Source organism: Pieris rapae, chromosome Z (genome assembly GCF_905147795.1).
Source record: "Pieris rapae chromosome Z, ilPieRapa1.1, whole genome shotgun sequence".
Lineage (NCBI taxonomy): Eukaryota > Metazoa > Arthropoda > Insecta > Lepidoptera > Pieridae > Pieris > Pieris rapae.
The window spans coordinates 8790251-8817546 of NC_059534.1; the positions used below are offsets into that span (position 1 = coordinate 8790251).

At 31.9% G+C, this 27296-nt stretch overlaps 2 protein-coding genes across 3 annotated transcripts in view; one reads left to right on the forward strand and one right to left on the reverse strand.

Annotated features, from left to right (window-relative positions):
- Positions 1–3888: 3888 nt before the first annotated feature.
- LOC110993972 (dnaJ homolog subfamily C member 11) lies at positions 3889–12021 on the reverse strand. The gene is made up of 13 exons (XM_022260417.2): positions 11858–12021; positions 11172–11346; positions 10787–10868; positions 10335–10454; positions 10032–10159; positions 9064–9255; positions 8691–8901; positions 7806–7922; positions 6923–7114; positions 6365–6498; positions 6007–6152; positions 5413–5542; positions 3889–4989 (listed from the first exon to the last, which is right to left on the reverse strand). The coding sequence occupies exons 1-13, from the start codon at positions 11924–11926 to the stop codon at positions 4964–4966; spliced, it is 1722 nt and encodes a 573-aa protein (XP_022116109.2). The 5' UTR covers positions 11927–12021; the 3' UTR covers positions 3889–4963.
- Positions 12022–12580: 559 nt separating this feature from the next.
- The window catches only part of LOC110993976 (WD repeat-containing protein 47), a 47409-nt gene continuing 32693 nt past the window's right edge, over positions 12581–27296 (forward strand). The window contains exons 1-4 of one of the 2 annotated variants that reach the window (XM_022260426.2): positions 12581–12745; positions 13313–14777; positions 14909–15013; positions 15215–15260. In XM_022260426.2, coding sequence (XP_022116118.1) covers positions 13333–14777; positions 14909–15013; positions 15215–15260 — 1596 coding nt within the window. In that variant the 5' untranslated portion in view covers positions 12581–12745; positions 13313–13332. Of the gene's footprint in view, positions 12746–13312; positions 14778–14908; positions 15014–15214; positions 15261–23032; positions 23428–23495; positions 23914–27296 lie in introns of those variants that run through there. The other variant, XM_022260427.2, reaches the window with a different exon arrangement.

Genomic DNA, 27296 nt, shown 5'->3' on the forward strand with positions numbered 1-27296 from the left:
ACGATATTTGATTTATCTTATCTCATAAAAATCTTGCACACGTTTAATAAAACTACATTGGTGCAAGGTTTCGAACGCAAGATGTACCTGACTATTGAAAATCTTCTAATTCTTTTAGGTAATAAAATAAATATACTAGTAAAGGGTAATTGATAATTAAATTAAGGTATTTAATAACTTGTACTTTTTATAAAAGGCTTGCATACAAACCTCGGAATTTCTCTGTGTTAAATTTGTATAGATAAGATCTAAACGAAAAATATTTGTTAAGGTTTTGATAATTTAATCATACAAATCTTTACAACGAAGGCTGAATATTGTCTTTCATTAAGGCAAGTGTCTCACATATAAAATAAAATAAAATTACGTTTATTTAATTTTATATGTGGACATATCATTACACATTACAATTTTCATTTTCATTGGTTTGTATTTTACTAATTTTGCTTCACCTGATTCACAGTAAAAAATATTCTGGTTTTCTCAAGACCCGATGCCTCTCTAGTCTTGTCTGGGACAGATCGGTCAGCAGATCAGAGAGAGAGAAAGCGAGATCTACAATCGCTGCAAATCATGCGCTAATTTTTCTTTCAACCGCTAAGGGTATATAGAACTTCTCGGCCTCTGCCCCGGGGGCCTTCGGGCCTTTCATTCAGTGGTTGGATTAGTCGAGGATCATCAAGGAGGATCTGGAGGTTACATTGAGGGAACAAATACCATTCTTCCACAAGCTTATTATTAAAAAGTCATCATGTATTAAATAAACAAATTATATAAATTCTTTCTTTTTTTCTTTTCTTCTCTTTATAATGTAATACATTATTACTCTCTAAGATGAATAATTCCAGAATTGTGTTTTGATTACCGTATTATACACGAGTTAGTCAAGCCTTTACATGTATGTTGTTCTGAATAGTATATATGTATATACGCGTAAGTCTGGTTAGCCTAAAATATGTACATTTCTGTTCATGATTGCGCCTTCAATTTATACCTTTCTGCCGATGTCCATTGAGCATTCCATCGGATACTTACATCCTAACGGAAAAAATACTAATTTAAATATAATCTGCTCCTGAACCTGTAATCACGATACCCCAGGCGGTATTTTTATGGAACCATATCTTCGCTGGAATACACAAAAAAAATATGTTTTCAAGTATAACTTGCTTCGTAATTTTTTAAAATTCGAACAGGAAAAATTTTGTATAATTGCGCAAAAACCTAAAAAAACGTCTGTATTGTGTTGGGACTGTTTATATATTTCATTCCTCAGAAGCACGAGACCTGTTCTGTTTCCGCATAGTTCTCTCTTGATATCTGTATAAATATGCCACGCCTAGATCGATACACTTTGATGTAAATACTAATATATCATATTTTTGTGTTCGATATTTAAAAGAGACGATCTCAAATAAATTTAAATAGTAGTATGGATTGGCTGTATATACAAATTCGGTGTAGTTATTTCAATTAGTTGCAGAGATGTTTAAATGGCACTGGGAAAGGACCACAAATAAGACTATATTATATACACCTTTCAATCCCTCGTAATTGGTGGACCTTGAATTGCACCAGGGACTCAATTGATACAACGTGCGTTTAATAAAGACTAGTAATTCTTACACTTGATTTATGCTATACCTATCCCGGCTTCGCACGGATAGCCCTCGTGAAAAATTATATGTTTCCAAACCTTTCAAGAATTATTTTAGATATCGGTGAAAAGTGAAATATATACCGCAGTAGATTTTGTGTTTGTCGCGGACGGACAGACGTGGTATAGGACTTGTTTTTGTTTTGACATGAATTATATGTCCGCATTAACAGGCTATACAACTTTATATTCCTCTCATCTTTAAGGCAGCGTCCGTAGGAAAACGTATTTTAATTTGGTTTAGTATGCTTATAGCCCATTCTTACAAACAAATTGGCTTAGTGAAAGAAATTGGCCACACCATTGTTGGTGTAGACTTGTCGTATGGGACAGGAGACAAACGAACAGTTTAACTCAAACAGTTGAAGCTAACTGATGTCCATGGACAAATGCCTAGAATTCGAATCGTAAACATTCCCCCACTCCCGTGTTTAATGCTCAAGAAGTTTGCCGGTATCTGTACAGGTCATGTACTAGATTAACTTTGAATTTAGTTCTTATTGCCTACAATTTTTTATTATGTAAATATATCTGATTTAAAAAAAAATATTTCTATAGTAATTTGTTTCGAATATAAAATTGTAATCAAGATTATGTTTTTTATAATAAATAAAACTTATAGATGTCATCATTAAATTAGCTTAGCTAAGAAAAATTTAATTATGTCCCTGAAAAAGTTAATGTGGAGCACATCAGCAGTTTCGACCAATGTATTCCACGTACGACCCGAAAACTAATAGCTGAAGTACGTGACACAGTTACCATATACACGTGAATATAATACCTATAATACCCCGATTTGAAACAATATCTATCTTTCTCATTAACTCTACTACTACTAACTATCTCCTCTTAAAGCGACGATGCTCCTTCCAGCCCCTACTGATCCTTCCAGGACGGCTTCGTACCGTCTCAGAATTACTATAGGGTTTTAGAGTAAGGTGAAAACTAAATATACTTAGGTTGTTCCCTTGCTTACACCCAGTGAGTGCAATCTTTCTATCACTTGCACTGATTTTATTTTATTTTATTAGGAACGATTAACTGTTTTAAACTGTGATGATGGGCATGATGTAACGGTTACAGGTGGTTATGAACATTTTGCAGAAAAATCCTTGGCGATTTAAGAGAGACGGTGATAATTGACAGCTCTTCGCGTCCGTACGCACTTGATTTGAACACTTGCTGTAAATTTGGAAACATTTTTTATGACGTTTGTAAGTGTTCATTAAGACACATTAATAAATTATAATTTGATTTTATGCTGCCCGTAGCCGCAGACTGTAAACCTCGCAAAGTATATATTCTTTAAGAAGTCAACACTAAACATTTATTGTCTCAATTGTAACTTATGTATGGATTTTTAAATAAGTCTACCTTATATTTTATTATTTTAGTTTTATTTAATTTATTTATATTATATATATATATATATATATTTTATTTAGGGTTATTTGGAAGAAAGTGATTTTGGCAGTAACAGTGGCAATTTCCGCCCATATTGTCCTATAATTTTTACATTAATATGCTACATAAGCACGTTTAATACTTGTTATACCTACACTTTGAGTACATTTCATCAACTGAGTTTCCAGCAAATTGATTTGAGGGTAGTCGAAATCGGCACGATATAACATAACGTGCAGATTTGAGACTGAAGCTAATTTGAATTACCCATAAATGTAATCAAAAGAAGCAAAAAATATAAATTTGCATAATAGTGCCATCTGTTCGATTAGTGGGTCATGACAGTGTTTAACAGATAACTGTCAGAATTATAGTTCAAGAAAACAAAAACAGATGTCGCTATAATAAACATTTAATTTTTTTTTACTAATCACATTACGAACACTACTACTATAAGCCAATTTAATACATATTTAAAATCGCAATAGAAAGCAATGAACTGTAATAAGTTGCGTAGAATGAAATAATCAATAACATTAATCAAAGGCGCTAAAACTGCCTCCTTTTTATGGATATTATTTGTTTTTATTAAGGTATATACGTGTTTAACTGCAGAACGACTGCACCAAATTCAATAATTACTCTTTGGTTTGTTAGTGTAGTATATGATTTTTTTATTGCTTCAATCGCTTCAATCGGCAGCTCATATCTGAGGGGCCTGGGGCTGGGGCCACCATGTTTTAGGAGATCTGACGGTATACCTTTGGTTATTAAGACATTGTACATTATGGAGTTTCTTTACGCAGGCAAATAAAACAATGAAGAATATGCTTTAACTTTATTAAAGAAAAACAACTATACAAATTAACTAGAGTTACAACATGCACATCCATTTAACTAAAAGTTGGTAATTCTATTAAATATAGAATTAGGCGCGTATTTAAAAATATATTTATTTATAAGTCACACATGACAACCAATAAATTTTAGAACTATTACATAATTTTATGTATATTTTTTGTTTGTTTCTTTAACTGATTTAAATCCTCACACAGAACAGTGATTATTTCACCAGTAATCAAACCCAGTACACCATAATCTAGGCGGCTATATATTTTTTTCCCTAAAAGCCTTTTCTCTTACCAGGCAACAAAGTTTTATTTGCTATGTTTCTGAAGAAAGTGTGAAATGTGCAGATAATTATTCCTCAATAACATTAACAATTTGTGCATAGTAAATAAGAAACGGCTTACTTATAAAAAACAGCAACATTAAATTTTAACCGGGTTTATAAATAAACTATGTGAAGAGTGACGTAGGAACCAACATATTATAAATGCTATACAAACATTAAAGTATGAATACTAGTGTTCTGTATTTTCTAGTTTCTTTTTCACAGGAACCCACATAGAATACTAACTTTATATTATATATTTTTTGTTGTTTGAATATGAAAACCAAATTGGCACTAAATAACTTTTGGAATGTTCAATTTAGGAAAAATAAAGGCATAATTGTCTAGATTTTTGAATAAACAAAACACTAATTGTAAAGAAATTCGAAACTAATAAGCAATAACGTGTAATAAATAAATAACCCCCTTCAAAAACAGCACTCCATCTCTCTTTACCGCAGATTGAACACAATTTGACAGAAAGAGACGAAATACTGTTAAGACAAGTTTTTGCAATAACAGCTCTTATACGTATTCGACGCTCATAGACTACAGAAAAAGTTTTCAAACAAAACGGTAAACGATTTTTATATTTAATATAACCGGCAAATAGGCACGAAATTCGCCATTACGTCACTTGTGGGTTCAATTCAATGGCATTTCTATAAAATTTACGCACAACTATGCGCCGATGACAGCTTACAGCTGTTGGCGCGGCGTGTTAATCAAGATCGATTTTTTATTCGATGGGCTGAAACAAAGTTTCACGTTATTTAGTCTAAACAGATTCTTAAACTGTGGTCTAGGGACATGAGCATGCGACCCATACCTAAACACCGTAGAAGTGAAAAGACAAAACAGATACCGATATATAAGACCCAGATCTTACAAGGGAACCAATTTGAAAGGGTTATCAGTAGACATATTTATATGTGATTTCGGATTAAAAGCAGGCGAGTTAAATTTTGTTGAATGCTTGTGTTTTTCTACTAATTTAACTAATTAATTAGAATATAATAGGTCATATCGATGATGAAAATGACTTAGGGAACAGTCAAAATTTCATTAAAAACGATTCAGTAGTTTCTAAGATAGAGAAAAGTGAGTGAAACACGCAAATAAATATTTCTTGTGATATATTTTCCGTTAATATAAATACTGTTTGTATACTCACCATTTCTGGGAAGAATAAGGGCTTCTTTTTCGGGGACAGTACACATATGCAAATTGTTATGGAACATATAGCGAACTGTCAAATGTTTCTCGTCTCCCGCACATGGGTCATAGAAACCGGCTAACTCCGACTAAAAAAAACATATATATCAATTAATGACTAGGAAAAAGATTATCAAGTTCGTACGTAACATCTGCGGCGTCATACGCTTTCACGTGTGTGACATCATTAAAAGAAATGAAAAAAAAGTAAATATTTATTGTACAAAATAAACAATGTTTAAACTGAACTAGTATTCCCTGTCAGCAAGAAAAAAATATTTGAAATATATAAAATATTAAACATAGTAAAGTATTAGTCTGCAATGTGAACATTATATCTGTATTTTTCAAATACACAAAACTTAGCCTCGCTTTTCCATTCATTCTGTATGACGTTTGACAAATTTAACAGCGCTCAAGATGAGATTGAGACCTGAGATACTCATTAGAATATGGACCTCCCATGTTTGACGTAGAAAAAATGTACATGATACACGAGTCTTTAGTCTCGTTTCTGAATCTAACCAAACGTAAGTAAAATATAGGAACCCACCTTGCTCGCATCGAGTAGTTCTAGTCGGGAGTCCCTTACAAGACATTGCAGGGGTATTGTCACATCGATGACGTCACTGTAGGCGCTAGGTGATTCTGGAGCACCATCGCCAATCTCTTCAGCTGTCGTGTCGTGACTTGTTGACCCTGAAATAATAATAATAATATTAAATAAGACTTTATTGCACAAGGTCTGCATCAAGGTTCGATTCCAGGGCCAAAAAATTCATTCCGTTAGTTAATAGACGTTTGCGCAGTAGAGTTTTAGTGGCTTACATAACTGTAGTCTATGAGGGTTTGAAAACAGGGCAAAAATAAGAATACTTAGACAAATTACGCAAGAGTATCGCAAATTTTACCTGAAGGAAGTTTTCCATATAAAGCCTTGATAATAACTAAACCTTTCTTCTTCTCTTCATCATTTCGGTTCCTGGAGTAAGTCTCGCGCATCAGTTCTACAGTCGCTCGAGCTTGCTTCTGCATTTCTTGCAATCTGAAAATAATAAAAAATATACATATATACCATATATTCATGTTATTTGGTTAATTGTAAATAGAAAATATTTATACATATAAACATACTATTACCCTACTAATGTTTTTAATGAATTCATTGAGGCAGCGAAAATTAGTAACATACATTTTTTTCCGACATTTATGGTTCAGTAAAAGAATGTTGGCAGGCTACAAGCTAGTGTAAAATGCGCAAATACAAAAATACATCTTTGCACAGCCGAGATTTGAACAGAACAAAACACCGCTAAATCTAAACTTAAGACATAGACATATTATTTATTACAAACAAAACACACAAAATAACAGTAATCAAAGAGAAACGATAAAATAAAAGCTATAATAAGAGGTATTATAATTTTACTTTATGTACCTCTTTTTCTAAGCACATTAAACTTTAATACCTTTCAAAATTAGCTTCCATAGATCGTTGTCGCTCTCTCTCCTGCCGTTCCCTGGCAATTGGATCTAACACCAATCTCTTAATTATCAACCACGATACCATTGGGACTACAGTCGCGTAGAAAACCGGCGCAGGAACTACTTCCTCGCAGAGATGTATCGGTACTACTATAGTCTGTGTCGAGCATGACCACCTGGAAAAAAGATACAAAAGCCCTTTACTCTCTGAGAACTCGTAAAGTCCAGATTGGGATTGCATCAATCCTCCTCAATAAAAATATATAACAAATAGTTAAGAGAAAAAGTTTTATGGGCGAGGCAAATAACTCGAGGATAACAAATCTTTAAAGGATAAAATCTTACTATATAAGAAATGTTATTACACTGTTACAGTGTATCTGACCGATAGATTTATGTTCTTTATAAAAGTTAAGTTTATTAATGTTCTTTCTCATCGATATCTGAAACCGAAGCAAGTATACGAAATAAAAAATGTATCTTAAAGGAATAAAAATGTATAAGAATAGAAATAACTATAGTTATTACAGTTCCTTAATTAAGGTCCTTATTGTAATAAATTATAATGTCTCACATGTAAACTATTAACAAAAGGATTGCAATCAAGATTTGTGTTTGAGTTAGAGAATTATAAAACTTCTGTTTATAGAACTGAAGCAGCCTTCTTTCCTTTTCTACGACTTTAGATAAAACACAAATTCGTTTGAATTTTGTTCGGCAAACATCATAGTATTTACTATGAAAAAAATACACAACCTTTTTTGGATTTTGGTCAGTTATGATATGTTAAACGATGTCATCGTAAACGGTTTTGACTGTACAACAAAAATATAGTTTTTTTATCAATACTACTTTTACTACAATTACTTTAGCTTCAGCATGACACCACTAGGAACGCCAAGCATTACAGCGGCTGAGACACTGCTATTTTGTGACACTTTCTTTTCTGCGCCATACTCCGCAATCGCCCCAAAGGTACCGACCCTGAAAGAAACATTAATTCTTTAGCCATACTATAAGGGTCGAAATTCAAAGGGAGATTTAGCCTCATGAAGTAATGATATATACACACGCCAGCTATTTTAATATTATTTCTGATTTTTGAACCTATTTTTTTCATATTTACCCTAACATACTAAAATATTTAAAGTAGTCTATTGTTGAAAATTAACTTAATTTTAATCATTTACTTTTTGATTTTTATTTAAAATTACACGATTGCGTCGAACGCAGCGCACAACGTTGGAAATTTTAAAACAATTTATTAATAAATATTTCTCTTACCAATTATATTATATCGTAAATAATCAACAAATGATTTATTGTCTCGCAATGCCATTAATAATACATCCAAATACAAAGAAGCAATTAGCATTTCGCAAACAAAATACATAGTACATAAGAGTTTGTATTAATTTTACTTAAATATAAAGTCTAAAAAACAAGCTTTTCTTTAGGCTCTTTTATGCTAATATAAATGAGCTCTGTTTTGATGCAGATTTTAGATGTGAGAGAGATAAATTAATTAAGAATTTACTTTTCAATAGATTAAATTTTATTAATTAATTATTCTTTTAAATTTAAATATTGTCATAGTATCAATGAGAGATATTCAGTAGAGAGAATAACTGTAAAGATTTATTTAAGCTTTAAAATATATAATAACCTATTACTATGTAAATGTAAAGCAAAGTTCGCCAGCATAATACAATAATATACAGATAAATACATAACTCAATTAGAATGACTTACTTTAATGCTAATCTCAACTTCATATCATGTTGCGGCAATTTCCTCATGAAATTGAAAGATATGAACGAATGTGGGTTCCCAATTTGTACAGCTGTATTTAGGTGATACTTCTCACTGTCCCTCACATAAGTGGAGGTCATTGCACCACCTTGGTTTCCTGCTCTATAAGTGAGGTAGCCTACAGAATGTGCATCTAACTGTAAAGCCATAGCTGAAAATAAATTTTTAATTGTTGAGAATATTTATTAACGTTAATATATTTCTTCACACACTATCCTAAGTTACAAGAACAATGTCAAAAAATTCAGCCCTATACGCAATAAATAGAATTACATCAAGCTTTCAGAAGTTTTTAATTAAACTGAATACTTACTTGTAACAAGACTAGGTACAATGCCCCGAGGTGTAAATTGCAATCCAGTACCACAATTGACAAACATAAGTCGGGATATTGTTCGGAACATTTTGAATCCTAAAACTGGTCCATTTCCTATACCACATTCCAACTCTGTCCATCCTCTTTCCGAACTCAAATGTCGGTTTGACATATTAATAGAACCAGTTCCTAAAAATTGTCAAAGGCCATAAAATCCAAATCTGTATTCCAAAAATTTAAGACTCTAGTCCTACAGAAGAATAAAATTGAAGCTAGATATGTGTTTATGCATATGTGTAATTATACATTACGTTCTTATCAATAATTGAAAATATTTCAGGTTATAAGGTATGATTATTAAAATAAAAACTACTGTCAGTGATGGGCCAGGGTAAAGCTGGAGATGATGAGAGAATCATTTCCACTCAAAAAGGGAGTCAGACAGGGAGACCCTTTTTCCTCTGAGCTTTATATTTGTTACTTAACTGTGGGCACTAAAACTCACCCTGAAAAATAAAGAAGTACCTACTAAGGATTTCCTTAGTGGGTACTTCTTTGGAGCATCTTCAACACCTGCATGTAAGATGCATTCATGCTATTATACAGCTGCTAAACTTGTACCACTAAGCAAGTGACAACTCAAAAGCTAGAGAATTGCCACAGGAGTATGGAAAGGAGCATACTGGGTTACACACGGAATTATAGGAAAAAATCCGCAGACCTCCGAAAGCACCAACTGGGAAGACGCAATGGACAGGTCACCAGCTCAAAGGCCAGAGAGCTAAATGGTCAAAATAAAGTCACTCAATAGACATTTCGTTACAATACCAAGCGGAGAGGTAGATCATACGCGTGGTGGGCAGATGCCACACAATCTGTATAAGATGACTGGTGTGCAACAAAACGTTTAAACTTTCTGTTGTTATAGTTGTAATAAAGGCTTTGAAATTAAAAATGTGTTTCACCTATTCCATTTTGTGTTGATATATTCCCAGAGAGAGTTACTGTGTTCCTTAGTGTCACTGGTGCATCTATTGACTGTTGTATTGTCATACCTGACACTTCAATACTTGGAATACCTACAGTGTCTTCTCTGAAAACAGACAAAATGGTATTAGAAACTCATAAAATGTTAAGAGGCACAACCAGAAAATAACTAAAGAATTATTATATTAAATTATAATTTAAGCTTATAATTTTATGTAAAAAGCAATAATATTAACATATTATGAAGTTCAATAGTCTATAAAAAAATAAAACAAACTTACATAATTTCATACTCATCATAATATTTTGTGAACATGTCAGTAGCATTTATTGAGACCGTTATTGTTCCTCTAGGATTTGCACTTTGTTGAAGTCGTCTTTCTTCTCTCTCCCGTTTTAATCTATTTAGAAAAAAGGTAATAGTTAGGTATTTAACAATGTTAATAGCGCTTGTTATTTAAATTTATATTGAGTATGCAACCACAAGCCATTACACCTCTATGGATATGGGGTTGATACATCACTGTGTCTGTTCCAAATATTTTTCTTAAAAGGAAAGACATGAATATAAATTAGTTGTTTAGTAAGCCATTGTCGTGGAGAAATCTATACATTAAAATTTTGATGGTTTTATGATGAAATAATATGGTATTCACTACTTAGTTTCCTGGCTGAAAATGTACATATAAAGCAATATATTTTGAATGTGTGATGGGAACTGAAAATAATGTACCTTTCATATTCTTCTCTTATTTCTTTTGGTGTTCGTGTGCGGAAAATAACTTCCCACCCATCAACTTCCAGACCTCTTTTACCTAACAAAAAACATTTCATATTGTTTAATTTTAGAATGTAGAAATACAAAAGAAGTCAAGGATAGAAATAAAAGAATGTTGATTAATTTTTGGTTATTGTGAATGCAGCTATGTAATAGAATAGTCACATCATATGCAATGTCTACCATTATAACAATGTCTAATATTAAAATAGTACGAATTATATAATTTTCAATAAGTATACATATAAAATGAAGTGTTCCATAAAATTATTTATCTATTAAAACTTCTATGAGATTTACAAATAAATAAATATTTGAATAAATAAGAGAAAAATCTCACCTAAAGTGTCATATATAGCCCTTTTGTGAGAATCAGAGAGAACTTCATATGCTTCCTTGATTTTATTAAATATTTGTTCTGCCCATTTCTGTTTATTAGGATCAGTACTATGTTTATCTGGGTGAAACATGCGTGAGAATCTTCTATAGGCACTATTAATTTCTTCTGGAGTTGCCTGTTTATGAATGTTTTGAGAGTATATAATTAAAATAGCATATTATAGTTATGAGAAGTCTCAAATGGTTAAAAAATAATTTTATATATGTATAAAATTATTTATATATATGAATTTAAGGCTTACTAATCAGTTAAGTCATAGTAACATTTTAAACTACTGGTTTTTAATAGTAACATTGCTCGTGTAATCCTAATAGTTCTTAATTGTTAAAGAGCCATACGTATACTAAATATATTTGACAAACGTTACTTGACAAAAAAGATTATTCTCTTCAAACCCTCAATAAAAGATTCCAATGAGAGCACCATAAAAACTTAACCTACAATTTTTTTCAGTGAGAATCTTGTCTAGCAAAATACAATTCAGGAATTTTAATAGAGATTAGGAAAAAGATTGTAGGCGATCTATAAAAGGTAATTGTACAAAATATAAAACAAAATAATTAAGGGTTATATAATAATGTTGCATCAACATGAAATAAATTTAAATATTCTTTAAAATTAGTTACCGTTTTTGACACATTTAATAATTGGTAATAATTGTCTTCCATTAGTAAATTATCTCCTTCTTCTTCCATGATGAAAAATATAGTAATTTAATAAAAAGGTAAAAATGAAATGTGAAATTTCCTTTCGCCGCCGCCGGTCACAGATCACATTTATAATTATACCGTAGTTCAAAGACTTAAAAATAATATAGGGTTCCGTAGTTATTAGTCAGTACCAACAACAACTAAGTCATAATATAGGAGTACAGTAGCAACCATTAAAAGAAGTATAGAAAAGAAGTATATATAACATTTTTGTATACGATATAAAATTACGATTATATTAAAATAATCTCAGTAGAGTCAGCATAGATAGCAAGCAGAAATAGGAATACAATTTTACACTCTTCATAATATAGATATGTACTATATTATAGTAATAATAGTTAAACATAATTTCAATTTTTTATTCAATTAAAATGAAATTTAAAATCTCTATAAACTTATTGGTTAGCGATTTAAGCAACAAACAAACATACATTTAAGTCTTAACATAACGTTCAAACCCTAGCCTAGTTCAAAAACTAGCTTAGTTTCTGTTTCTATTCTAGAATGTTTTCTTCAAGTCAATCTTTATGATCTGTGACAATTTATGTACTGTGTACTTCCAGTTTCCACAGATATGTGACTACTTGCTATATCTGCCATCTGTGATCTTAGGTCGTTCGTTTATTGTTTGTCCGGTTGAATAAGTGTTTCATAGTGGTTTTTTTACCATTACGAGGTTTATTTGTGATAAAATGAAGAAAATGCTGATAATTTTCTAATTGAACTATATATGTTTGTGGCGAATAATATAAATTGGTCTTTTGGTGAATGAATATAAACGAAATTTGCATCAGCCATCAGGTATTTACAATCATTTAACATGTTTACTTTAATCTTATTTAACTTTAATGAAATAAATAATTTCTCAATGAATATTATTTTGCATAGCTTAAAATATAACCAAAAATAGCTTGAAGTCATCTGCGATTTATAGTATTAGAATATTAGACTGCTTTTATAATACTCATTTGTAAGTAATATTAAATTTTATGGAATAATGGATGCATGTTTAGACTAATTAAACGTGATTTTACTCTCTAAATGCGCATAGTGACTACTCTCAAATTTCTCTTTTTATGTTCATGTGGTCTAAAGATTGCACCAATATTATGAACTATTTTGTGCCATATGAAGTATCACTTTATTTTTTTAAGCATAAATAGATTCTTCAAAACTCTATTTTATGGAATAGCAATTATTTTAATATCCAAAATAAATTAATTGTCTATTAATTAATCATTTCTTTATATTATAATACTATGTGTAGTTTTTTTATTCAAGAAGGAATTTAAATTAAAAAAAAACATTGAAATATATGATTTGAAAGTACCTTAATGACATCTAATGAAATTTCTTTCACACTTTTAGCTCCATACAATAATATCAGAATGCCGTCAACACATCTCAACCTAAGAGAGGATGATGTAGTTCGCTTGGCTTTGGAATTTCTTCATAATAGAGACTTACATATTACACAATTATCCCTTGAAAGAGAAACTGGTGTTATTAATGGCAACTATGCAGATGATGTACTGTTTCTACGACAACTTATTTTAGATGGGCAATGGGATGATGTGCTCGAATTTATACAGCCTCTCAGTACTTTAAAAGCATTTGAACTAGATAAATTCAATTACGCCATTCTACGCCACAAATACATAGAGCTCCTTTGTATAAGATCTGAAATTAAAGCTTACAACAATGTAGAAAATATTGTAGATGAAGTAGTGAAAGTTTTAAGTGATTTAGAAAAAATTGCTCCTTCCAAAGAAGAGTACTCGAATTTGTGTCTTTTGTTAACTCTACCCAGTATTACAGATCATGCACAATTCAAAAAGTGGAATCCAAGCAATGCTAGAGTTCAATGCTTCAGGGAAGTTTATCCACTCGTTGAAAATTTCCTACCTTGTGATAAAAAGTCAAGTGGCATAGTAGCAAAATCTGCCAAGAATGATAGATTAATGCAGTTGCTAATAAAAGGTATTCTATATGAGTCATGCGTAAACTATTGTCAAGCTAAAGCTACGGGTTCAAAGGAAGCTCAGTCTAATGATGTTCAATTTTCGCGACTTTTAGATGGTTCAGGTTTTGATGAATCAGATCTCAGCCTGTTATCTTGGCTTCAATCAATACCAGCTGAGACATTTAGTGTCCCTTTTGAACAAAGGATGTTGGATGTTGATGTTGAAAAGTTGGAGCGCCCATCTTTGCACACATCCTGGACTGAACACATGCTAGTTACCCCAATCAAACCTCGCACTTTTCCTCATTTAGCAATGCCATTCAGGCGACCTAGGTCTGCTGCTGATGCAATGACAAGATCTTTGAGACCATTGCCAGATGGTGCTCCACGACACCCTGCTCTGATGGCTTTGTCTGCTATAGACTATGGCCCATCTTCATCATATTTTGCTGGTTTTCATCTGACAGGTATAAAAGGAAACAAATTAATGAACACATCAGTGGATCGGCTGTTTGATAACAAAAATAATGAAAGTGTTTACAATGGCCTCAATGAGTCATTGAAACCAATTGATGAACAATTGAAGCCAATTGGAGAGTCAAAAACTAACGAAAGTAGCATTGGTGCATCGACAGCTACAACGCCTGAGCATAGAGGACATGATTATTCTGTATCTACATCTATTTCAACAACTACCGCACCACCAGAGCGTTTGACCCAAACTGAACGAATGCAACAAACCCAAATTGCTGCACCTGTTGATGGAGATTTTAGACGAGAACTGTTGAAAGAGTATCAAATACAAAAGCAACGAGAATGTGATGATTATCTCCGTAATCTGTGCTCTTCAGAGATTAGACATCAGAACCCGTAAGTAAATTAAAAAGTTATTATTAACATAACTTATACACATTTAAAGAAAACACTTTTTTACGGATTATAGTTACGTATTATTGTTAATTGTAAATATTTGGCCTAATACTATTTTTTGTGTATTTCAGTGTGGAAGAAAATGAATCTGCCTCAGCACTTCCTGTAACTGTTAAATTCAGTCCAAAACCAGTGCCTGATGCAAAACAAAAAATTAATGATCAAGTACATATGAGGTAATTATATAATATAGGATTTTAAAATATGTATTCTCTCTTATTTATTTTATTATTGATGCTTTACAGTGCCTTTATTTTGATAGAGGAATGCTATTTATTAAATTTACGTTTACAAGTTTAGTTCTCACATACATATCTGTTATTTTTGTAAAAAAATCTATAAGTTTTTGATTTCGAATTCGATTTTTTAAATTTCAGGCAAAATGAGATGACCGATACAATGGATGCGCAAGATCCTTTGAACGTAAGTTTATACATTCATACTAATGTTAAGCATATGCGCGCGAAACCTGCGAATTTAAGCATTATTGCGACTCCTTAAAACATCCTGTGACTCCTTAAAACATCCTGTGACTCCTAATTAATAAAAATTAGGACAAAGTGACTCCTGGGTAAAATTCTAATCTAGATATATACAAATGATGCGTTCGTGTGTATTATACGAGCGTTGTTTCTCTGAACACCCCATTTCTCCTCGGTTCGGTAAGCACAATTTTCCGAATGCATTTTCCACTCATTGCACTCTCTGCTCGATGGAATTCTAAACTGTGTCTTAACGATACACTATACGCGACGTTACCCTTTCTCTTCACGGTTGGTGATTATATGATTTAATTGAATTAATACATTTCTTTTATATTTGAAAAGTTTAGAATATACAAATTTATTGACTGCGAAGGCTTGCCTTAATTACTTTAAAGGAAATGGTATTTTGAGATTTTAAATTTCGAATTATTAGCCGGAGATAAACAAGACACTTATAAGTGCTTATATGAATTAAATTAGAAGTATGCTAATTTAAAGAAAAACACTTTTTTAACGGATTATAGATATGTATTTATATTTAAACTTATAATTATTTGTACATAATTTTAAATTTAAACCGACGTTTCGCGTGCTTTACAGCGTGCGTGGTCACGGTGACTCCGTGACCACGCACGCTGTAAAGCACGCGAAACGTCGGTTTAAATTTAAAATTATGTACAAATAATTATAAGTTTAAATATAAATACATATCTATAATCCGTTAAAAAAGTGTTTTTCTTTAAATGTGTAAAAGTTATGTAAATAAAAGACAATACTAGTATGCTAATTTTTAAATCCAAGCATCATTCAAGATATATGCGCTGGAATATTGAAATGTATTTATTATATATTCTTAAAGAAAGTTAAACAAAATTGTTTTAACTTTTCGTAATATTTAGTTCATCAAGGCATCATAAGTAGTTGAACTTAAAACTTCATTGAGAACGAAACTTGATAGCGAGCGTGTCAATTAAAGAATTTAGCGGATATTAGACGCTATAAAGTGAATGGCTGGCTTGTCTGTCTTCAATGACATTTTTTATCTATTTATAATCATACTGTAGCCGAAAAACTAAAACAGTGTCCTGCTCAGTTTAATTACACATACTATCAAAAACTAGTTCAATTCTTGCAACGACTATATACGTTTTCGTTACTTATACGTAGTGGAAATAATAGAGACTAAATAATTAATAATAATTATACTACAGAAAAATATTAGTAAAATTTCACCGGAAAGATAAATAATTTTGTAGGCACTGAAAATATGCAATAAGTATAAAGCGTTGTGTTTTCGTTACTGCTTTGTTGGCTTGCAACCTCCGACTCTCATAGCTGAGGTCTTAACTTTGATCCTTGGCCGTGCACCAATAGACTTTCTATGTGCGCATTGAATACTCGCTCGTAAGGCCGAGGAAATTAAAAAAAAGGCCGATGTAGCCGGCAATTCTTTATTAATATAATAATAATCGACGGGTTTTAAACGGAAGTATGATTACCTACTTGTCTATGAAATAAAATTGATCAAAGAATCGGATGCTATCTGATGCCAAGAACCATATACGGTTGTTATCATTACTATGACTAAAGTCTTATTGAAAAAACCTTATTAAGTTTGGTGTCCTGATGCCACTTAAGCTCGGGTTTCATATTTAAAATAGCAGTCGTGAATATATAATAAATGGACGATTCTTTTTATAAAAGGCGTGCAGTACTATATTTATTTTCATGTCAATCCATTAAATAACGTGTCTTTCATACCCAAAACATAAATTATAATTTTGCATATTGATTAAGTTGGATAATTAACACATGACTTTAAATTGTATTAGAAAGCTTTGCATAAATCAATTACGAATTAATACGCCACTAATATATTTAAATGATATTGTTTTATAATGTTAATGTGTTGTTTAAATGAAATTATTTTGTTAGTTGTATATATCATTATTATGGATATTAGTTTATATAATGTGGTTTTATGATATTAAGAAAGTCTAATTGTATAAATTTCTCATTCTCTTTTTATTTGTTTGTATTAACACTTAGTAGCTAATAATATTTTTTTAAATCACATATTATGGTCTCTTAGCTTGACTTGATTTTCTTGTTTGCGACGGATAGAATAATTTACTTTTATTTAAGGAGAAAATATGCATTTAAACCCAGACCAGACTGTAAAATCATTTAATCGTTGTGAAATTGTTGTAATTAAAGGCATTTAATCAGGTAAAAGTGTTGTGAATGGAATTATATTTGCGTAAATAAAAAGTTTCGTGTTATTGCAATTGTCAGGTTTAGTAAAATATTCACCATAATACCAGACTGATTTTGAAGGATTGAAGTATTTATCATAAAGGGTTTTATATCTTATATAATTTTTTTAATAAAATAGCGGCATGTCCCGGCTTCGCACTGGTGGTTCACAAAATATTTTAAACATTTTTGTAGAGTTCTTTAACATAGTGGAACATTTTTGTTTAGTTTATCATCAGTAGTTTTCACAGCGCATGTGATAAAAGATGTTTTATAGGCATTTTTTTACATCTTGGGTAACAACTACTGTAGTTTTACTACCTAATTTTTTCTTGTGATTAATCCCTATATTAATCAGTGATAATGTAGCATTCAAATGGTCAAAGAATTTTTAGTATCGGTCCAGTACTTTTTGAGCTAATACATTACAAGCAGTTACATAAAAATCATTGCTATTTATAATATTATATTTATAAATTACAATCAGATATATGTATAATGTTAATGCTAAATTATTTATAAAACTCCGTCAAGATGTCACGAATATATTGATACCATATTCTGAACACATTCGTCTGGGAATTTTTCCTCAGGCGTTATTATTTGAACGAAGATAAGTTTCATCGTATCTTGTGACCAATGTTTTTCTAAGTGTTATGCTTTTAATTTAGGATATTTTACATATTCTCTAATGTGGATACTATATTTTATTAATAAATTTGCTGTATAGAAATGTATGTTACATTAATTAAAATAACTGTTCCCAAAACTTGACCATAAACCGTACAGGTTTAGATGGGTTTAGAAACCAATGACTTGGAATAATTGGAGTTTACAGGAATCTATTGAAGTTCATATAAAAATATTTCAAACAACTCTTGTGTCTTGTGTGAGGTCTAATAAGCACTTCTAGGTAAAGCCATTACAAACAGTTAAACTAAATTTAAAATCGCTAGTATACAAAAAAATGTTGAAAGTTGCTTAAGTGAATCTGTATTTTGCCCCGATTAACCGAAGTAAATTTTAGAGCGTAAACAAAATTAGCGTTACAAAATATAATTTGTATTAGTTACAATTTCTTTAATTTAGAATCGGTTTATACTTGTAAATATTCCCATAGTTTTCTTGAATTTGTAAACCTTTTGACACTTATGACGTAGTTATCAAACAAAATATCAAAATAAAAAAGTTGATGACGCGTTTATGTTCCTATTTGATTAAATTGTTATTAACTCTGTAACATAAGACGAAGTAGTTTTTATATTGATTTTGTGAGATTATCGTTCTTATTGTTCGCTGTCAAATATTATACTCAAAACTCTACATTAAAAATCAAATTATACAATATTGATGTGTAAACGGAAAGGTCAAGGTTTTTTCAATCTTTAAAAAATATACAAATAACATTTACTTCGTCTCAAATTTCTGTATCGGTTTCGTAAACATTTTCTTTTTCCTTAAAAGTCAAGTACGTGATCAGCCATCTGTGTCTGACGGCCACCGTAGAACTTTGGGTATAGAGATGCTCCTGAGGCATGTTTGTTCTCAAGTTTTCCTTAACAGGACGGGCTTGTATGAAAAACATAACTTTATAGAAAGTATACTATACATAGCGCGATTACCAAAACCTCAGCATTGTTAGTCGAAAGCAAACCATACCTTAATGATGTTGTGTCATTTATTATGCCGTCAGTAAATGTTAGACATTTGTATATGCTATAGGGCTGTGTATTTACATGCCCTGGTAATGTTACCAACATTCGATCGTATCATATTATCAGCATATTCTGCACTGAAGTATTATTATAAGCCAGTTATATGATTACTAACAAATAGATTCTATTTGTTAGTATTATAATTTCTATGTCACGTAATTACATAATCATTAACGTCATTACCACGTTCAATCTAAAATTGTATCCGTGTTTCTAAAATGTACTGTTACATCAAACTACATACAAATTGCCTCTCGTATTTAATTACGTACTTTCATCGTGATTTTCTTTGTTGTTTTCTGGTACCATTGCAGCTTGTGTATATGTTAATATTACAGCTATAATCATTCATATTATAAAAGAAAATACTTAGACAATACTCGTATACAAAGCTAAAACAGATTATATTGTTTAACAAAATATACGAAACGGAAAACAGAAGTAGGTAAGTAGGTACATAAATAAAAAAGAACAGAAATTAAACAAACTAAATATTTAAAAAAGATATTTTTTTCTACTGATAAGTAAAGTCAGAGTCTTTCCGAAACCTCAAGTACTTCCACACACCCTCTTTGGTAAATGTCAGTATCGGAATAAATTTTATAGTAGTTAACTAAAACCCGAAAATTTCATGTACGTACGAGGCACATGAACAATTGTGAATATGTTGTCGCATACGGGGTAGGGGTTCTTAAAGTGGCGACTGACATGAGCATTTGGCCGTATCGTAATTCAAGGCGAGCGTGTTACGTTACGCCAAAATGACCTGTACCTTTGCTCGGCGAACACTATGCTAAAATTAAGGATAGTGTTCGAATTTGCAAAATACAGAGCCCGCGACTGTAACTTAACATTGCAAGTCAGTCGCCGGCTTTAAAATAACTTATTATGACTGACTTGAAAAATCGTAGATATGCAATTTGACTCGATGTTTGTCAGCTGATTAAGATGCGAATTGGTGGCGGAAAGTTATTTTTTCTAATTTAAAAGAAAGAAAAAGACGTGGCCGTGGCGGCGCTGCGTCGCATCCGGTCTATAAAAGTTTCAGTAGCTACAATTGTCAATGAAAGAGGTTTTGTAATCTGAATCAGTGCAGCAGGATGATCTCGAATAGCCAACGATGGCGGAACGTCGTGAAGCGCATAACAATTGCCCCTTCTATTTCCACTACTACATAGCGATCACAACCGCTCTGTCAAGTGTGTACCGCATAAGAAGAGAAGATGTATATATTATGAACTGGTTAAAATACACGCACATATGAAAAAACTTATATTTTCAAATTGTTATTACTTCTGCAAGTACTGGATTCAAATTATTCAGATATTTTTAAACATGATGTCAACTTTCTACGTAGTTACATGAGTGTATCATTAAATTGGTTGTTATTACGCACACACATTGAAATATGATTTTAAATTTCGTTAGCCTTACAAATCCTTAGCTCCATATTAAGACATTGGAGTTTTTAAAATAATATTCCATAGTCGATGTTTTACACTAAATAAAGAAGTAAACAACTCCACATACACTAAATTCGAAACTTAACGCGAACCCCAGTGGTATGTATGTACACTCTTTATAATTCAGTTACGGTAAAATAATTAATTTAATAGCGTATTGTAGAAGTACTGCGATGCAGGCATCTATATATCTGAAACTATTTTAATACCATGCATATTTTTAATACAGCTGTATAGACTGAACCGTCTTATGAAATAATCATAAATCTTAACCATGAATAGGCCCTTTAAACGATCGAAATGGTACTTGAACTTAATGTTGCTTTATACAATATAATCCTTTGATGCTACAGCTGTTCAGATGTTTTCAAGGACAGATGATATGAACGATTCATTATATTTGCTTTAAAAGTTTATATTCGAAATAAACTTCTTGACTCAATTTTTTCAATTTCAAAAATTCTTTATTTAATGTTCAGTAAAAATTAAAAGTGCTACATGTCCAGTGTACATTAATTCCTGGAATGTAGCAAACTTATAACTAACACGTTTTATTAAAAGCCGTATTGCTTTTTTTAAAAAAACTTATGAGAAGGAACAGATAAAAACTAAAGATATAATAATTCGAGGTTTGGCATTGATAATGAGGTAAACTATGCAATCTTTAGCTGAGATTTGCGATTTTTGACATATCTAGATTTAACTAAATAATGAATTATAACTAACAATAAAAATAGGGTATAATTATAAAAATAAAATTAAAAATAGGGTATTATAGCACCGAGAACAAAGGAGCGGACGGCAAGCAATCATAATAGGAACAGTCACCCGCTAAAGGCGCGAGCATCGATAACGCGACGCACGCGCATTCCGGCTCTATATCATTGATAATAAGATCGGAGGTCGCGCGCGACGCGATGACCAACACTCGCGCACCTGCGCAGGCCTGTCATTCATCGCACTCAAGAAACAAGTGATGGGGTAATTTGTATCGGTTGTATTTATCGATGTAAGGTAAATTTTTCTTCCGCGTTTTGCAAAGATTATTAATATATTTATTTATACTATGACGGTTGTTATGTAAATAGAATTTCTTAGATTGTTTGTATATGAACTCGTAAATAGTGGGAAACTTAATATTAATATGAAGATTTAGAAGGTTTGTTCGAAACGGAGTATTAAATGCGTATTTTAATGCTTTATTTTGGACAACTTGTAGGCTGTTTAAGTTAGTAGGGCATGTACTGCTCCATACTGGGCAGGCATATGTTATGCATGGTCGCACTAAAGTGCGATATACACTTAGCTTAGTTTTGCTACTGAGGCACGATCTTCTGTTAAGGATGGGGCTCAGTGCATTCAAAGCCTTCATGCTCTTGAGCCTAATGTGTTGCGTGTTGAGGGTCCAGTTGAGTTTATTGTCCAATATGACACCCAAGTACTTAACAGAGCGACTCCATGGAATCGCATAACCTTCAATGTTGAGGGTACGAGATGGTAGCGACCTAGTCCCGGAGAACATAATTGCCTCTGTTTTAGAGGCGTTAATTTTTAATTTCCACGTCTTAAAAAAATTAGTCAATAAATCGAGTGAAAGTTGGAGGCGACTTATTATCAAATCCAGGTCTTTGGAAGAGGTAAAGGATGCCGTATCATCGGCAAAACAGGCGAGATTGGTGCGGGTTTGTATAGGTATATCGTTAAGGTATAGTAAAAAGAGCTGGGGACCAAGAATTGATCCTTGGGGGACTCCGGCTAGGACCGATTTGGGGGAAGAGAGTGTGCTATTTATGTGCACCTTAACTTCTTGACTAATTACTTTTATAATTTTAAACCAGTTTTTTCTGGTTAATTATAATATTAGAGCTGCAATAAGTGAGTGAAGATTAAATTGCTGATAGAATCGTTAGATTAGCACCTTAACGTTACTTCTACGAGCTCCCGTCGTGCGCATTGCCTTTTGAATTTTAATCACTAAGCGTAGGTTTACTCTATTAATTAATGTTGTATTATTTTATGTCCAACGTTTTAATGACAAATGGTATGTAAATATCAGTCGTATTTGTGCCGTGACACGCGACCTTCGTCTGAACTTGAAGTCGCGCCTACACGTTAAGTTTTTTTAATAAATAATAACACGATGTTTGTCTATTATTTACCTGCTTGTCACCTATATTTGCATATATGTACAGTATAATTGTAGGACATTGATAAACGTAGAGTTGCGCGAACGCATGCCGCCGTGAGTCATCGGTAAGCGTTCTGCGCACAATGCCGTCGGATCAGTGATCAGTCCAGTCGCGGCGCGGCATACTTAGAGGACATACCTATTTCTTAATTTATTTTTTACTATAACGTTCAATTAACGATATTGTGTTTGACCGGGTGAATGAAATTAACAAGAAGAGGACTAAATAAGATAAGTGAAAATGACAGCTGTTAAAAAGGCTCTTGCTATGCGGCAGCTGGATTCCATGTTCGGAAGCATGACTTTAGAGGGTGAGGGTCGTCATTCTCCATTAGTGAGCTCAACTATTGAGCACGACCCCCACTGTGATGTGCATGGTCGCTGCAGTACTGCGTACAGATCATCACTATATCTACACAGTAGGGAATCTACACCAGGGTATTATAGGGATTGTATATCACCTACGAATGGACTTATAATAAGGTCTGTATACGAAACGAAGTGGTCGTTATGTTTTTTTTAATGATTATTAACAAATTATTTGGTGACAGGCGTAGGGGTTCGATCGGATTAACGCCGTCTCCGGCGAGGGAGTTAGAACATCCATCTACTTTCCCCAGTATTCTTCGGCGTGACCGATACAGTCCATCACAGACACCACCGCGGAGAGATACTCCAAGTCCTACACAGAAGCCGAACTCTAAAAGGCATTCGATGGGATCGTTCCCAAATCTCTCTCGGTGCAACGTTGTTAATTATAACAGGCGTGACTCGCTCACCAGCAATATAAGAGATATGAAACGAGATTATGTGGGCTCCACAAGTTCCTTATCAAGAAAGAGTTCAATTGATACAAAAAAATCGTCATCGGATTCCTTGGATATTTGGCACATAGGATGGGAGTCGGATCGGCATCGTACGGAATCTCCATTACCCCATGATGAGAGTCTGTCATATAAAAATAACAAGGTATTTGTTAAACAGTTATTTTGCTCCTGATAACACCATTTCATAACCAAGCAGTTTGCTTTGCGATTTTTATCGACCAAATATAACTTATAATTTATGTATAATTTAAAATTGACTGAAACGGAGAGAGTCGAAGTAATAAATACCGCTATTTATAAGAACAAACCTCCTCTCAGTAATGGTTACAATTAAAGAATGTTTATCTCGACTGCAATGCAATATTTCGTGCAATTAATTTTTTTCATCTATGTGTGAAGCATTCACGATGTATGTTCTAGTTATACGTGAACTACTTTTTAATTTTTTAGTTTATAAGCATTTTAAAGAGAAACTGCATTTTTACACGACTCGTTTACCTATTACGCAAATAAACGTGAGTAAAAGCATAATGCGTGGTAATTAATGTAATAAGAATAAAGAGGGGAATGAGTGCATTTAAAATTAACAACTCCAAGTATTATAGATTTAATTTTTATACTACTACAAACAATATTTTTATTGAAATATATTGTCATAATCCTTTTGTACAAAATATTTAAAACTTACATAATAAAATTTCGATAACACCGAGTTATGAGCAAGGTAACTCTAAATGGCTCGGTCTGTAGCAGCCCGAGTGGTTCGTCGCGACCTACACACCCTTACATGGACATATAAGTGGCGACTGGCGACTATCCGTCACAACTAACCAACGGATTGTTTTCTAACGAATCGTCAATAACGGCTAATTACCAGTAAATGGTTTATTACGATAGATTCATTGATTAAGTGCGATGTTATCACTACAAACGTTCTTCAACTCATTTAGTAATTATCTAATATAGTTCAATTACCACTCAAAAGCATCTGATCAATATCGATTGAGGACGACGAAATTATTTATAAGCTTATATTCTTGAGCAATCATGTGACCTTTCAGTAGTTGGATTTAATGCGAATATAAGAACAAGCTTACAAAAGCTCCGTGAAATGTCAAAATGAGTATAAGTCGGGTTCAAATGCGAGGTTTTGCTTAGATACGCCTTTCATCATATTAATTCTTTTTGTATCTTCCTTTTGTACAAATGCTTAAGAATATATTTATATGAAGTTACCGCTTCAAAATAATACCGTAATGTTATCTTGCAACTATTAATAGTGATAGATAATATTTAATCAGGCCACGGCGTAGTTTGAATTGATATCTTTGATTATTTAATATATAGGAATAGTAAAATGCGTTGATCTTATAACCTCTATGTCTCTAGTGTATAAAAATAGTAGTGGTAATGCAGTCTGCTCCATTGTTGTCCACCATGCATGCCCTTTGTCTGAAGTAGTCAGTTTAGAAGGTACCGATCCTTTTTTTCATATAAAATATATCAGCAGTATTGAAGCAATAAATTATTCTCGTTTTATTTAACGTACATAAACGAATCCTTCACGCTATGTATCGTATTACCTGAAGCATTGTGTCACAGTCTGGGTATTAATTAATGATATTTATTATCAGCTTAGGAACGTACTAATATTACCTTCGTAACAATGATACAATTAATTACTGAATATAAACATAACTTAGTTTTGGGTTATTGAAACTTCGTTAGCTATAAATCCATACCTGTGTCTGTCTTTGATCAGATTACTTGCCTTTGTTTAACGTAATTGATATAAGTTTATTATTAATAGACTTTAATAAGACATATATATAGTATATTCATTATGTTTTGAATAAATAAACATTAAGATTGATCTTTATTTATTCGTATTCGTGCTCCAATGAAAGATTGTTTTGTCACTTGTATTTATATTCCAAAATACACCAAACTGAAAAGGACAAAACGTTGAATAGCTTTTTGAAGCTTATTGTACGTTTCTGAATACGGGAAGGCTTTTTGATAACACCATTGTTCGTAATGTTTTCTCGAATTGTCTAACTCGCGAAGTATTCATGCTCTAACCGTAATGAAATTAAAAAAAATTGTGAATTTTTTTTCGCTATAACCGATAGGTCTATATTATATATATTTAGACTGGATATAACCATGGAGTTACTATGAATATATTTTTAAGTTTGCGTTTACAAAGAGATGTGACATTAAAATCAAAGATTATACAATATTATATGTATACCATAAAATCTAGTACAATTAAAGAAAATCTGATATAACTAGCTTAAAAGTTTTTCGTGTCTGTATTTATACACACACTGACAAACTCTCCTGCTTCTGCTACCCAAAGTGAGACTTGGTCTTCGAAACGAGAATCTTCCACTGCTTCCTTATTCATAAGCGTATGTATTATATATCTCAGATAACAATATGCACATACAGTATATTATTCTTCGGTTAATCGATGGTCATAGTTCGTGATTACTACAAAAAAGATTTGAGGAATTGTATGAATTTTTATTTTAAGTTTTAAAGTTAAAATTCGACAGACGAAACAGCGATCATGACACCCGTATTGTATTGTAGCTCTGATAATATGTCTCTTATATATATTGGTGTAACACATCGTCTTAAATATTATAAACCTAACGTTATTCAAATGATATTACAGAAATAATTTTATCGCGTAAGAAGTAAATACATTTTCATAAATACTTAAGATAATAGTAATTAATATACCGGAGATAACGAATGATAATGTGTCAATGTTTACAGTCGACATTCTTCGTGTAGCGTTTTTTTTGGTTAACTATGAGTCAGTATCGGTTATGATGTAATTTTACGAATCTATTACATTTGTCTTTTATAGGTGTATAAATTTTTATTACTTTATTTTCTGATTATTGTCTGATACATTTCATTATCCAACAAAACATATTTATTGAAGGATGGAATAGATGTGCACAGTGACATCTCTTAATGAAACCAAAATAAAGATTCCTGTGTTTTGGTTTGAGATTATCGATTAACCAAACATAAAAAAAATATTCGTAGTTTTCTGTCTGTTTAAAATCACATCCAATTTTTTTTATAAATATTGATTTCTACTATGTATGTATTAACTGAAAACATATAAGATCCAAACGTGGAAGTATAAATTAAACTATATCTTGAACTAATAATTTAGAAGACGTTCTTGGATATCGCTATTCTAAAAAGTATATTGAGTCGTTATAAAGTGTGTCTATGTTAATATTGTCTCTATTAAAAGGATATTACTTTTTTTTATAAAAGGGATATAAGGTTTTATATTTTCTTAATCGGCAACCAGTTTTCTTAACATTTCTTATTATTGACAATTTACATGTAAGTTTTCCCTTACTATTTAGTAAAAAAAATATCTCAGCATATTTTCATTTGTGTAGAGGCCGTGGCGAATATTTATCATAATTCATGAGATTCTAGAAGCCTCCTTGTCTGTTCAAGTAATTTGTGCTCAAATGTTAGTCCTTA

Excerpts from the sequence above, each read along its gene's own strand:
- LOC110993972 (XM_022260417.2), bottom strand. The coding sequence starts at position 11,926 with ATGGAAGAAGAAGGAGATAATTTACTAATGGAAGACAATTATTACCAA. Across the intron at positions 8,902-9,063 it reads TGTACCTAGTCTTGTTACAA|CTATGGCTTTACAGTTAGAT; the intron begins GTAAGTATTCAG and ends ATTTATTTTCAG. Across the intron at positions 5,543-6,006 it reads AACTACTCGATGCGAGCAAG|TCGGAGTTAGCCGGTTTCTA; the intron begins GTGGGTTCCTAT and ends TGTTTTTTTTAG.